Source organism: Colletotrichum tamarilloi (assembly GCF_030869305.1).
Source record: "Colletotrichum tamarilloi strain Tom-12 chromosome Unknown Scaffold_289.1, whole genome shotgun sequence".
NCBI lineage: Eukaryota > Fungi > Ascomycota > Sordariomycetes > Glomerellales > Glomerellaceae > Colletotrichum > Colletotrichum tamarilloi.
Window position 1 is genome coordinate 1 of NW_026849672.1, and position 12,807 is coordinate 12,807.

A 12,807-nucleotide genomic window follows, 5' to 3' on the forward strand; every position below is an offset into this window, starting at 1 on the left:
CGATCCCAATACGAAGTTCGCGAACATCAGGGATATCCATCGGGCTCAAATCGAAGCGGGTGAAAAGGAGGTTATCACGGCTGAATCCAGCGACTCTGAATGCCCTAGTGAGGCTGGCAGCTGTATTGTAGTGGGTGTGGTTGAGGATCAATAGTTAATAGTAATGAGGAGGTTGGGTTGTGATCCCATCGTTTTTGTGGTGCCAGAAACAGGGGGGTGCCAGGAAGTGGGTATGTTGACTTACTTATTTTTAACCTATAGTTTTTATAGCTACTACTAGTGACGCTACGTTTTTTTTATTAAATCTCTCCTCTCTTTCGTATTTTATATCGGCATATGCTAATCAAATCGAAGTCGCCCCGTTAGTAACGTATATAGTATTTTTAATTAAGAAAGTTAATTATTAAAGTAACTCTATTCGTCTTTATTTAGTACTAATACAAAGGAAATAATGCTCACAGTTTCGTTAACTTAGTAATATTATTATAATAACATATTAATAAATACTAAAGAATAGATAAGTTAAGTTTTAGTTACGCTTATAAAGACTAATACTTTAAATGATTTCGAATTATCTAAGCTATTCTTTTTAAACTACTCTATTCTAATATAACGCTTGGCTACTTAGTAGTAAAGTTATTAATAAAAAGAATATATTTATGCTATTAAATGAATATTATAATTTAAAGTTATACTATTATATGGTCTAGTAGATTGGATTTATAGAGGCTAAGGTAAACATTCTTAAACTTAATAACGTAACTCGAAGAAATAATAAGCTGAGAAATATTCCGAATGTTGTTTACGAAGATATATACTGAAGAGCTATGAACACTTCACCCTACGCAGTGTCTAATGTTCATATACTGCTACTATGTTATAGCTGATAGGATACTGCCTTATCTTATATTTACACACTCAAATTAACTGATGCCGGTCATAATAAGCCCCTGGCCGCTTACCGGCCTTACCTTCCACTCCAAAGTATCAACTTCTCCCTTGAACTCGGCGGTCTCTTCAACGAGGTCCCACTCGCCGGTTTCTTCCTTTTTCTTTAAGGAGCGAAAGATAATGGTCTCTCCAGCATCTTCAAAGATGAATTCCCTTCTACACAGCCGCCTCCATTGTTCCGCCAGTGTTCCCTCTCTAGCATTCTCTGCCTCTAGCTCGCGGTTCTTTTTCAGCACGGCCAAAAAAGCCTTGCTGTCCCAGAGCCCTTCTTTCCGCGGATACATTTCGAGGATGCGCGTCGCGTTATCCCTAACCAAGGGATCACGGCACGTCATAGCGACGACGGTGAGCTGCCAGGCCAGGCCGAACTCCATTGAGAAGACGTGTGCGGGAGTCTTGAAGTCTTTCTGCTGCTCACGAAGCAGGATCTCGATGACGTCGTTAATCTCTCGACAGTACGGTGTCATGGACGCGATGGTAGCTTCGTCGGCGTATTTGGGAAAGAAGCTGTATAGAAACATGACGAGGTAGTGCATACGAAGATGCAAGATCTTGAGATACTCTTTACGTGAGATATTCTTGTCGGACAATGTCTTGTTGTAGAGCGGCTCGAAAGCGTGTCGCCACTGCTGAAGATTTGCGACCGATTTTTCGCAGTACGCTAGCAGTTCAGGCTGGTTTTGCATCATCTCGAGTAGTTGGTCGATGCCGGCTTCATCATTGATCTCCTCAACTTTGAGATCGTCGATGACAGTCAGCAAGAGAGGACCAAGCTTGGCGATTCGTCGCTGGCAGGTTTGCCACCAAAAGTATGCGTCTTCAGCGTTGCTGAACACCTCCGGCATTGCTTTTCTTCCTTCCCCTGGGTCAGTATAGCGTTGTATCTGCATGTTGTACGTCTCAATAGTATGGCCTCTGGCTTTGAGGCCTTTGATGAGTTCGTAGGCCGGTGACCGGCTTGACTTCACATGGCCACTGAGCACGGTGCGACTTTGTACGTCGAGATGGTTATATAGATCCAGAATTTCGGTAATGAGTTGTCTAGGGTCGGGCGCGAGGTTCCAGATGCGATGATCCGAGTCCTCGCTGGTGAGCAACTCCTGCAACAACACGAAGCCAAACTTGACATGCTGAAGAGCCGAGTGTCGGTTCCCCCGCAAGGCCTCAAATGCGACGAAGAGTATGGACAAAAGCACCGCCTCTTGGATGCTGGCAGTCTGGAAGTCGGCCTGCCCTTGTAGACGAAGTGCCTGGCAGTAGTAGACAATGGCATTCTGATAGTGCGGGCTCTGCAGGAGGTTGGCGATGTTACCAAAATTTCTCGCCACGACATAAGGGGAGCCCTGCGAAGACAGTGCCCTGCTGATAGCCCCGATGCTCATAGCCGCTTGTCGCAGAGCTGAGTTTCGGCGGGTGAGCTGAGGCATCGTGGTTGTCCAGAGGTTGGTCCTAGAGAAGTGAGCGCCGCCGAGTGAGACGCGAACTAATTCGTTCCAGTCGTTGAAGTAGACGCTTTGCATATCATCGGCAAAATCGAGGGTGTTCACATTGGGTTCCCGGATGCGCAGGCGGGGACTGGCCCGGCGACATGATGATACGGGGTTCAAGGGTTCCAGGTCCTTCGGAGCCTTCCCTCTCGTCTTCCTCGGCTTGATGGCATAGCCATCACAGACACCACGGGTCTTGAGGCAGTTCATGCAATGAGGCTTGCCCTCGTCACACTTAATGTGCCGTTTTCTAGAGGATTAATCAGTACACAAGACTCGCGGTTGAATTTTGAAGTCTGACTTGACTTACTTGCCTGCATGGAGTAAGCGGTGTCCAGTTACCTATTCAGTTCCCTCGTAGCTGGGTGAAGACTCACAGGTGACACAACCTGTCCTCACTTTAGGTGTGCTGGTACGCGTATGGCGAGGACGGTGGGCCATGGAGGATCTGCCATTTTCGCTCTCCAGAGATCCTGCTTGACTGGGAGGAGCCCCCGGCGGCGACAAGGAGTTTGACGCCGACGCCGTATCTGCAAGGAGAGTGGGATCCATTCTCCGATTGTGGTGTGTGATTGTGTGAGGGCAACTCAAATGAGAGACGGAGAGCCAGAGGCTTTCGGCCGTCGGATGGGCTCCGTTCACCGTAGGTTCGGGGTCGGGCTCGACCCATGCAGCTGCACGACGCCGATGAGGGGGGACTTGGCAAGGGGTCCGGAAAAGAGCAGTCAGAAGAGTCCCGTTTTGACCGTCCTGCAGCTTTACCAGCTTTCGTCTGTAGTTGGGAAACAGAGCACTGGGGGTCCAGTCGCGATCTACCTGCACTGTGGTAGGCTATCTGTCTCGCTCGATCCTATTATGAACGAGGTGTCGGAGTGTCTTCGAAAGGATAAGGCGTGACGTGACGTCTTCAGTCTACTGAGGCTGGGCTGCAGCAGCGTTTGTCATACAGAATGAACTCGTCAGCCCTTCTTGATCAGAGGTCACACTAAGGCTCATTTGAACAATGATCACGGGGCAGAAAGTTGTTCCCGGATTGTGCGATCAGACTGTCTTGGTGCATATGCTAAGTTGTGCAGAACCACTTTTGTTATGTAAATTGGATAGCTGCAAGACCATTCACAATGTCCCTAGCCTATTGATCAGCACATCGGTTAGCCCGCAACAATCTTGTCTGCTGCAGGCGTGCTGAGCCACACCTCAACCGGGCTTACGCCAGGTCACCCGTACCTCTATTGCCGTTGTTAAGGTTAGTGTTATCAGTGCGGGCAACCCACGTCTGCAGCCGTCGTAAACCCGCCAGAGATCGGGCGTCTTACCCATTCCTATTCCGCCTGCAGAGGTTGATCAGGATCTTTGCCGAATTTATAAATGTCAGTCTCCCACCGTTAATCGAGCGCGTTATTTCCTCTCCACGACATCTTCATCCTCGCAAGACGAGAATCTCCCCATCTCTATTCAACATTGTCATCCTCTGGCCCTAGGTAACAGGGCCTTTACACTCTGCAACAATGTGCGCCGCATCATCATCAGCCGCCGCGGCCGCGATCCAGCAGGAGACCGTCTGGTTCCAGCCAGCCCAACCTATTGCCGCAATGGGCCCAGGATAACTCAAGTCTTCCTGGCGAGGTCGGTTTGACACATGATCTTCAGCATCAACACCAACAACAGTCACTTCAGTTGTCGGCCGCTGGCCTCCCGGGTACAGACTTTGGGCTTTTTGGCCCAGACTCTGTCCAAATAGATCCTAGCCTTCCGTGCTCTGAACCGCCCCCTTGGGACACTCTGCCATGGACGTCTGCTACCTATGCGACGCCTCCCATCAGTGCCAGTCCCCTCGGCAACCCAATTGATCAGTGTAAGAAGACTAACAATATTCTCCCATCTCACACCCGACGACTCAACATCCAGTATACTGACTACATATCTCAGCTTTCCCACTTGCCTTCCTCGATACCTCACCACCCGCCTTTTTCGACACCTTCTCCGACACCTTCCTCCCGGTTCAGCTGGATGCACTCTTTGAGTCCAGCTCTAGTTCCAATTCCAATTCCAACAGCCCGAACCAGCCTCTGCCCCTGGATATGTCAGTGTATACTTCTGCTTCGGGGGCTGAGTTATCTCACCGGTCCTCTCCGAATGACAAAGCTCAGGACCTAGAGGTGGCCACTCCTCATACCGACAAGATCCTGCGCCGTCAGCGAAACACGATTGCTGCTCGCAAGTACAGACAAAAGAAGGTTGATCGCATCGACGAACTGGAATTATTACTGAAGGAGATGACTCGGGAAAGGGACGATTTACGAATCCGCCTCGTTCGTCAAGAGGCTGAGACCGAAGCGCTTAAGAGTGTTATGCGCAAGGATATTGAGCAGTAACGCCTCACCGGGCTTCGCCTCCGTTACTGAGCTCATGGTGGATGAATGGGCGCGCTGGGTAGGTCGGATATTCTCGTGGAATAATCGATAAATGAAAACCTCGATCAGTTATAATGTATTCCATGAAGCTGCTTATAACGTCGCGGCACCTTTGTAATAACCCTTTGGCACTTATTGAGTTAAAGACAAGATCACAAATTAAGCGCGATCGTAATGATAACAATGCACGCGTGATTCAACATGGCTCATTCTATATCCATGCACTAGGTGGTTTGCCAACATCAGCATAGTCACCTTCAGGCTCTTAGTTGTGGTAGAATAGCAGAAAATAATTAATATCTTGATTAGTCTGCAACAAGTAAGGGTTCAATCACGAATAGTTCAATACGGCTCTCCGTTGTATATACTCATGTACCGCCACGTAGGTAAATGAAACACCTCCTCTCTATGAGTCGCGACGACGAAATATACCAGTCGTCACTAACATAAGTACCAGACAGTGTTGGCGCGCCTGGGAGGGAGGAGGGGGTTTCCAGGGGAGGGGCAGACCTGGGAAGCGCTCACTTTCGGGATCTCCATCAGCGACTCAGGGTAGCGCCAGTCATCCTTTGACGCAAGAATCCCTGCTAGCGCGGATGAATCATCGTGAGCCATGCTTGGCGTCTCATTTGGATCTGACCACTAACTGACTGATTAAGGCTAATCAGTCTAGGATTGTGGCTGGTTACGGGCGGAATGCAGACGGAAACTTTGTCTACCGATTGTCCGTACTAAGGTCACCAATTGGGAAACGGGACGGCAGAGGACCCCGAGCATTCATGTAATTGCATTTATAGAGTTAAGGGTTTTTCGATGCGGGTTCCACCCCGTTAGTGCTGGTTTAGTCAAAAGGCACAAGCTGCACAATTTGCATAATGTATCCATTTATTCCCGCCGGCAACGAGCTGCTCCGGTGATGTACATCTCCATATTCATGTGCCCTACCTCAGGTCGATTCAACTTGGAACGCATTGGCCGCCATCTGTCCCACCTGTTCTGGGGTTCCAGCTGTTCGTTATCTTCATCCTGAGTGTCAAACAAAAGTAGAGCTATTGTTGTGTATCGAAAAAGGGCCTTTACCTCTCAACGTCGCATCGCCCTCCTGCAAACATTGGCTCTTGACTAGTGGTTTGACTCATGTTCATATGTCGGAAAGCATAGCCAGTTTTCGATCGGGCAGGTTCAAAGTTATCTTTACAACAAAGAGTCCCACGCAGTTCTTCAGCTAATTGTAACATCACGATATTGTCATACTGGCAGCATCGCTTAATAATCTTGTACGAGGTCAGGCGAGGCCTCGGGACGGGACTTGGGTGCAACCACCTCATGTCTTCGGGACTAGTATCTGTTCAGATCCCAGCCTCTTCAGGCAAAGCAAAGTGTTTTTTGCTTGAAACTCCATGCATCTGTGATCTTGTCGAATGGAAACTAAGTAGGTAACGATAGGAAGCCGAAAAATGAAGAGTCCTTGCGGTCGCAAGGGTCATAATACTTCCTTCGTGTATTGAAGGGTCACGCACGATCTCGATGTTTTCAGCATAAGCTGTGCTGAAAGGCTTCTTTATATATAATCTTGTTGTGATTAGCGAGATAATGTCAGTACACAGCATGATATCCTTGTATTTTCAAATGGGAAAAGAGAAAATACAAGATATTTTTATTAGGATCCTTTCGCTTTTACGAGTACATAATGTGAAAGGGGGTTTATCGTTGAAGAAGCACAAAATCATTAAAGAACTATTCTCCTGCATGCTCTGTCGTGGATACTTCAGCACGCCGGTGTTACCGGTGCCGAAGTAAAGTACGTCTTGTAGTATACGTTGTTGCCAATATGCTTGGCCACACTGGGAGGGGGATTGAGCGGACCGCCCTGCTGGTTGGCATTAGGGAACAAGATGCTAGGGCTGTTTGGAGAGAGAACGCTGGTTGGGCAACCGAGAACGGTGTTGCCGAAGTAGGGGTCAAGCTTGGAAATAGCCCATGTAGTCGCGGCAGCCACCTGCTCCGTAGTCCCGGCGACGAAGAGTGGCACCAGTGAATTGATACCCTGGTAAACATCACACAGCAGAGTTGTGGCATTCAGATTTCCTGTGCCAAGCTGCGCAACAGCCGGAGTAACAGGGTTGCGGAGGTAGATGAGGAGACCCTCCAGCACTGTCTGAACTGCAGTGTACGGCGTTGCACGACGGTACCAGTTGGCGGGCCATGTTTCCGGTACGTACTGGAATTCCCCCGTGGCGGAGTCGTACTTGGCCCCGATAATAGAGGAGATGGACTCATAATTGGCAACACCTCCTAGTCCATAGGTGCCATTGCTGAAGAACTTGGACGCCAGATGTTAGTAGCTACTAGAGAATTAGAGAGAAGGAAGGAACTGACGTTAGGGTAGAAGGCAAAAGCCCCAAGAGAGACGATCAAGGGGAAAGGGAAGTAGTAGAGGTAAGGGTTGTTTTTCTGAGAGAACATGGACAGTTGTTGGTATTGTGTACCCATGTTGGTCAGATCAAACTGCTTCGTTCCGCTCTTCGCTACGATGTCAACGTTCTGCTTGAACAGACGGGATGAAAGGTGGTGAGCATCGCCACATCCGTTGTAGAAATCTTCTCGGTTAGGTGAAATATCGGCCTAAGAGGGAGGTTAGACATATTTCACGAGCCAGAATTCAACTCATAGTCTCACCTCGACTGTTGAGTGCCTGTTCAATCCGCCAACATTCCCTGGGCCAGATCCCAAGTAGAAAGACTCAGTTGCGATATCTCCGTCCGTGAGGACAGCAAAAACACCGAGGATAGTTGACAAATCAGGACCCATGTTGAACCCGCGAGCAGTGGCTTCAATTACTTGGCCCAGGTTGACGTGGCCGTCACGAGGCAGGTAGCCGTGATTCGCAAGCAGATTCAAACCCGGGCAGGGTCCTCTGCTATCATTGGGGCCAGGTGCAATGAAGTCGTAGCCTGGTTCGGGACGCTTGTTTGCAGGGTTTAATGCCCCTTGAGCCACAGCGCCGAGGAGTCCGGTAATAGTGTTGGTGAGTGAGCCGATGATTCCGCCGAGGATCTGTGGCTCGGGGTTGGCTTCGGGTTCTGCGTTGCGCTTGATCAAAATTTCAAGATCTTCCTTTGTTGCCATAGATGGAAATGCGGCTGCTGAGGCGGCCAGCAAGGCTGGCAATGTACATTGATACCTCATTGCAAATAAGCAGCAAGTAAGTATCCGTGTTATGTGAAGTTGTGAAGAAAAATCAGGCCAAAGAAACAGCTAGAGAATCTCTGGATGACGACGAAGGCTTGAGGTGATGAGAAGACGGTGACTTTTATAACCGATTTATTTGAATGACATAGTCCGTTGGACTACATTTAACAGAGACAAATCTCGGAATGATGACATAGTTCCAAAATAAATGCCCACGACACTTCGTCGACGCACTCTTCCCCGGGAATATTTAGTAGTGGTAGCGACATGGAAACGGCTATGCGGGAAGATTTGATGCCGAGTGTAGCGTATCGGTCCGCGGGAATGGCGTCGTCAACGGCGCTGAAGCGTAACCACTAGACACTATAGTACCGATTGAGCTTGTACTTTCCCCGGATATGTACTCCGCAATAACATGTCTGGGGATCGGGAGGGCACGACAAAAGAACCTGGCCGTGTGCTAAAAACGATTCCAAACTATTACCGACATGCTATTCCTGTCCGCCACGCACGCAGCATCCATGCAGTGGCTGTCCAATATCAGCATTCTCTCAGGTAGTCTTGTCTGAAAAGGGAGTAGTGTTCAGACTATCGCGCGGGACAAAGGACTTCCGTCGGCAACGCTCGTGGTATTGCGCCCTTGTTATGACGTCTAGTTTCGCTATGCTATACGTTCAAGTGCCCAATCACCTCTTCGGAGAACTAATAAGCTCGTCCAGGAGCAGCATAGGTGACAACAAACTTGCGGACGCCGAGTTGATTCGCGCTTATTTCCATAGTTTAGTATCAAAAGATCGTCATGGACGAGTCGATGCTAAACCTCGGCACAGTCCGTGGAACGAACATGGCTCAGATCTAGGCATGCAGCTTTGCAGATCCCCTATTAACTCTGTCTTAGCTCAAGTTCTTTCCGTGCCCTCATTGACAAATTCGTCACGTTTGATTGGTGAATTGTGCTTGCCAGCTTTGATCATCGGGAACGATGTTGTTGTTGGAGTAACACCTGGTCATGCTTTTTCCAATAAACTGTCTCATCCCTTTGAACAGTGTCATAGAACCAACCGGGCTAGGGGGGCTCATCGTCCCCTTCGCTCAAACTTCCCTCACCTCCTACGGCCGGTTTTCCCAGTCTGAACTCCCGTACATCTATAATTCCTATTATTGCACCCGGGTGCTACTTCTAAGCCATGACTCTATGTTTGAGACCAAACTTGCAGCCTTTTGTCTCTCGTCTTCTTTCGGTTCGGCTGCATTCGTGCTAGACCCTCCATTGGCACAAGTAATGATTGATTGAAAAAGAAATAGAACAGGGAAGAGAAATAAATAAAAGGAAGCTAAGTCGAGGCATCAAGGCGTTTCCCAGACGGGCCGAATCGCAGAGAGTAGCGCTAGTGCACAGGATGGGGACACGAGTGCATGAAGTTACAGGCCTCTCTGGATCGTATTCGGAAGATGCCAAAAGGCTCCATCCGTGTGCCCTGTTCACCTTTCCCTCAGATGTTGCGCAAGCGCACCTGCGGCCCACGCCGTGCTACGACGCACATCAACATGGTCAACCAGAGAAACAAGCTCATCTGAAGGCGCCAAGACCCACGCATCCCAGCTATTATTCCTTCTTCTTGTTCTTCCCAGGGAATACCGACAGCTTTTCTCAAACTGGGTGAATGCTGGTAGATCAACTCATCCGACGGCCCGAGCCGCAACTCTCTGAACAGGAATGTGTGATTAGGATAAGATGCTATGGCGATCTGTGCTGAGTGATGCTTCAGCCTGTGATCATTTTGCGTGTCAGATTCTGAGGACTCTCGCGGAACATGCATATGAGAGTCAAGATACAGTCTCAGAAAAAAAAAGCAGCCTTTTCTTAGACATGCCGTTGCCTCATAGGAAGGTCGACTAGCATTTTCTGGAGGACCCAGGGGTGTTCATCTCCCTTGCTCCCTGCTCTTCAATCAAGTCGGCTTGTTTACGACATGGGATAATCCCAAATTTTGGAAATTTGTTCGGCCGAATGGATCTCTCATTCTGTATGGTTCCATGTCCACACGAGCACATGAGCCAGAATGCAATGACACGTATATCCATTAACGCATTAAACCCTGATTTTGTCGATTCTACATGCCACAAACGGAAAGATCTTGGCAGCACGAATGTTGCAGAGTCAATGGCAGCATGACCAAGCGTCATCTCACAGATGGTCTGCTTGAAATTGCGCATGTTTTGAGTCACAAAGCTTGTCCTTTTCCTCCCTTCGTGTGTCTACATCCCACATCCTCGACAGCTTTAGGCGTGGTCTAACGCTCCATCTCCTTTGAGGATCTCACATCCACCACGATGTCCACTTCGCTCTTCAGCAGGACGACATCTGGGACTCTTCAATCATCTCAAACTTCCCCGAAGCGTCTGTCACTCTCACAGTCAGCAACAGCAACGAACCCATTGACGGCCTCGAGGGACATCTTCGTGCAGCAAAACTTTCCCGAACGAACAGGCTTGACAACTTTGCGAGCGTAGTTTACCAAGGATCAGAGTTTATTAGCATCCTGTATCCTCTTCATTTCGCCGGGTACCCTGGCGACCATCCATAGACACCTACGATGAATACGTCCTCCAAATCTTTACGTGCCAAGTATGAATAGGAAGCTTCAGTGCGGAAACGACGTTTATTTCGTCTACATCGTACATTGAGCACCAATAGAGCAGCGCGAGACACCATTGATGAGAACTTCCATGAAGCCTACGTATGAAAACGGAACAGTTGCTCATCATGGCTAATTGCCAATCAGACATAAATAAGGATACATATGAACAACCCGACGGTTCTCATTCCCCACCTAAAACAACTGTGAAGAGTTTTGGCAAGGTGAACACACCAAGCACGCGCACAACGTCCTCAAAAATCACCCCTCACGTACCTCATAAACAAAAATTCTACTCTTGCCCTCTTCCGGCGCAAAATACAGCCTCACTCGTCCCCCAACGACAGCAACATCCATCGGGTTCTTCGTCATCAACACGCTCTTCCTCCTCATGCTCGCTTCTATGTGGTCCTCATCCCCCGTCCACGGCATAACCCCTGTTCTTTCCATGAACGGCACCTCCCACAGAGGAACCATCCCTTCCACTTCAACAATCGCCAACCCACCCACCTCCAACCCCGGCGCCAGCATCGCGATGCCGGAACAAAGCATCAGATGCCTCCCGTCGACGATGCCGAGAGATTTACAGTCTTGGTAATCGATCCAGTGTGAAGGATTCACGATTGTTGTCTGAGGTCCGTCGACTTCCCCATTGTAATCCACTTCACCCCGTTTGCCAAGTTGAGCCTGTTTCCCCTTTCCTATCCCACCGCCAGTTTCGCCCTCCCATGTCATCCCGGCCTGGCTGATATCCCATCTCCTCGCAACTCTCCCACCCCACCCCAATGTCGTCAACGTCCCATTGTGGACATCATGCACGATCCCACCCTGGTGATCCGCCACCTGGAAGACCCTCTCCATTTCCACGCTGACCGGATCAACCCTCACCACTGTTGCCGTCGAATTCGGTCGGTACTGCGAGAGCGTAGCCCAAATATGTCGCCCATCAAAATCAATCCCTCCGTTATGATACTACATCCTTCGTTAGCCATCCGTCTAACTTCAAGGGGGCTGCAAAGTGACACAGGCCCCTAAAGAAGAGAGAACTGGGGTGAAAAGAATATCTGAGTCGAGATTTACCTCCAAGTCCCCTTCCTCGGAAACAACCCAGTCCCCAACACGTCTTCCGCGCCCGTCAAACACCACGAAATGCGCAAAGCCCGCCCCGGCACTCCGATCCGTCCCATCAATCCATTTTCCGTCAGGATACTTCTCCGTCGGGACGGTATACTCCCCTGCCGAAACCCAGAACCTTTCCTCATCACCATTCTCCTCCTCATCAACGTCCACTGGATCCCGTTCTCTGTCATTCCCCTCCATACCATTACCCGCAAGCCTCACAATTCCCTCCGGCTCCCATAACTCCCCCTCAAGCTCAATAACCTTGACAAGATCCAGTCTCGCACCCTGGTCACCACTCATACTCGACCGAGACAACCCCGTCAACTGCTTCACAATCTCCGCGCCATCCCGCGTAGCCCCAGGCCCAGGAAGTGGTACGGGCGCTAGCGGGACATTGGGCGTCGGCCTCGTGAGATTCTTCCACTTCATTGTTCCTTCTACGACGCTGTTGCTGGCCAAAAACAATAAGAGGAAAGGGTGCGGCGCCCGGACCCTCATCACGGTTACTCCGTGAACACGGTCTCTGTCCAAGGGCGCGAGGCTCGAGGGAATGCGAAAATTGTACAATCTGCTGCAGGTTTTGGGGAGAATGTAACCACAGAAGGGGCAAGCTGCGTTGAAATGATGCAAATTTGAAAAGGTCAAGTGCTGTGGATGAAGCAAGATGAAGCAATCCCTGGCCCAGCCGGAGATGTCGGAAGAAATCATGTCGATCAGGGCCCGCCCCGCACTCTCCGCCTCGGCCCGTGTTGTCCTCGGTTGCCTGTCCCGGACGCATTGGAGGTACACAGGTCGAGAGCCCCAGCACTGCATCGAATGACATGACGCAGATCCCAGTGCCGTATTAGGGCTTTCTTATATTCGATGCAAGTTGCCTGAGTGTCGAAATCCTTGATTTGATGCGCTTGCCAATCGAGAGGGGGCGGGGGGGGTGAAGGCGAGATCATGAAGATGATTCTCAGCTTGTCAAAGACGTGCGAGAACATTATGGAGAATCTGGGG

At 49.7% G+C, this 12,807-nt stretch overlaps 4 protein-coding genes across 4 annotated transcripts; 1 reads left to right on the forward strand and 3 right to left on the reverse strand.

Annotated features, from left to right (window-relative positions):
• Positions 1-923: 923 nt before the first annotated feature.
• CTAM01_16938 (C6 zinc finger domain-containing protein) lies at positions 924-2,990 on the reverse strand (the record flags this gene model as incomplete). The annotated part of the gene is made up of 3 exons (XM_060532930.1): positions 924-2,688; positions 2,749-2,780; positions 2,838-2,990. 3 exons carry the CDS (start codon positions 2,988-2,990, stop codon positions 924-926), a joined length of 1,950 nt encoding a protein of 649 aa, XP_060372483.1.
• A 629-nt stretch (positions 2,991-3,619) lies between these two features.
• On the forward strand, positions 3,620-4,813 carry CTAM01_16939 (bZIP transcription factor; the record flags this gene model as incomplete). Its single annotated transcript, XM_060532931.1, has 3 exons — positions 3,620-3,661; positions 3,927-4,293; positions 4,368-4,813. Coding segments are annotated over 3 exons (855 nt in total), but the record flags the coding sequence as incomplete, so codon positions are not given.
• Positions 4,814-6,620: 1,807 nt separating this feature from the next.
• CTAM01_16940 (uncharacterized protein) lies at positions 6,621-7,981 on the reverse strand (the record flags this gene model as incomplete). The annotated part of the gene is made up of 3 exons (XM_060532932.1): positions 6,621-7,175; positions 7,232-7,477; positions 7,532-7,981. 3 exons carry the CDS (start codon positions 7,979-7,981, stop codon positions 6,621-6,623), a joined length of 1,251 nt encoding a protein of 416 aa, XP_060372485.1.
• Positions 7,982-10,878: 2,897 nt separating this feature from the next.
• Positions 10,879-12,234, reverse strand: CTAM01_16941 (uncharacterized protein; the record flags this gene model as incomplete). The annotated part of the gene is made up of 3 exons (XM_060532933.1): positions 10,879-10,887; positions 10,960-11,598; positions 11,764-12,234. The coding sequence occupies 3 exons, from the start codon at positions 12,232-12,234 to the stop codon at positions 10,879-10,881; spliced, it is 1,119 nt and encodes a 372-aa protein (XP_060372486.1).
• Between the last annotated feature and the right edge of the window lie 573 nt (positions 12,235-12,807).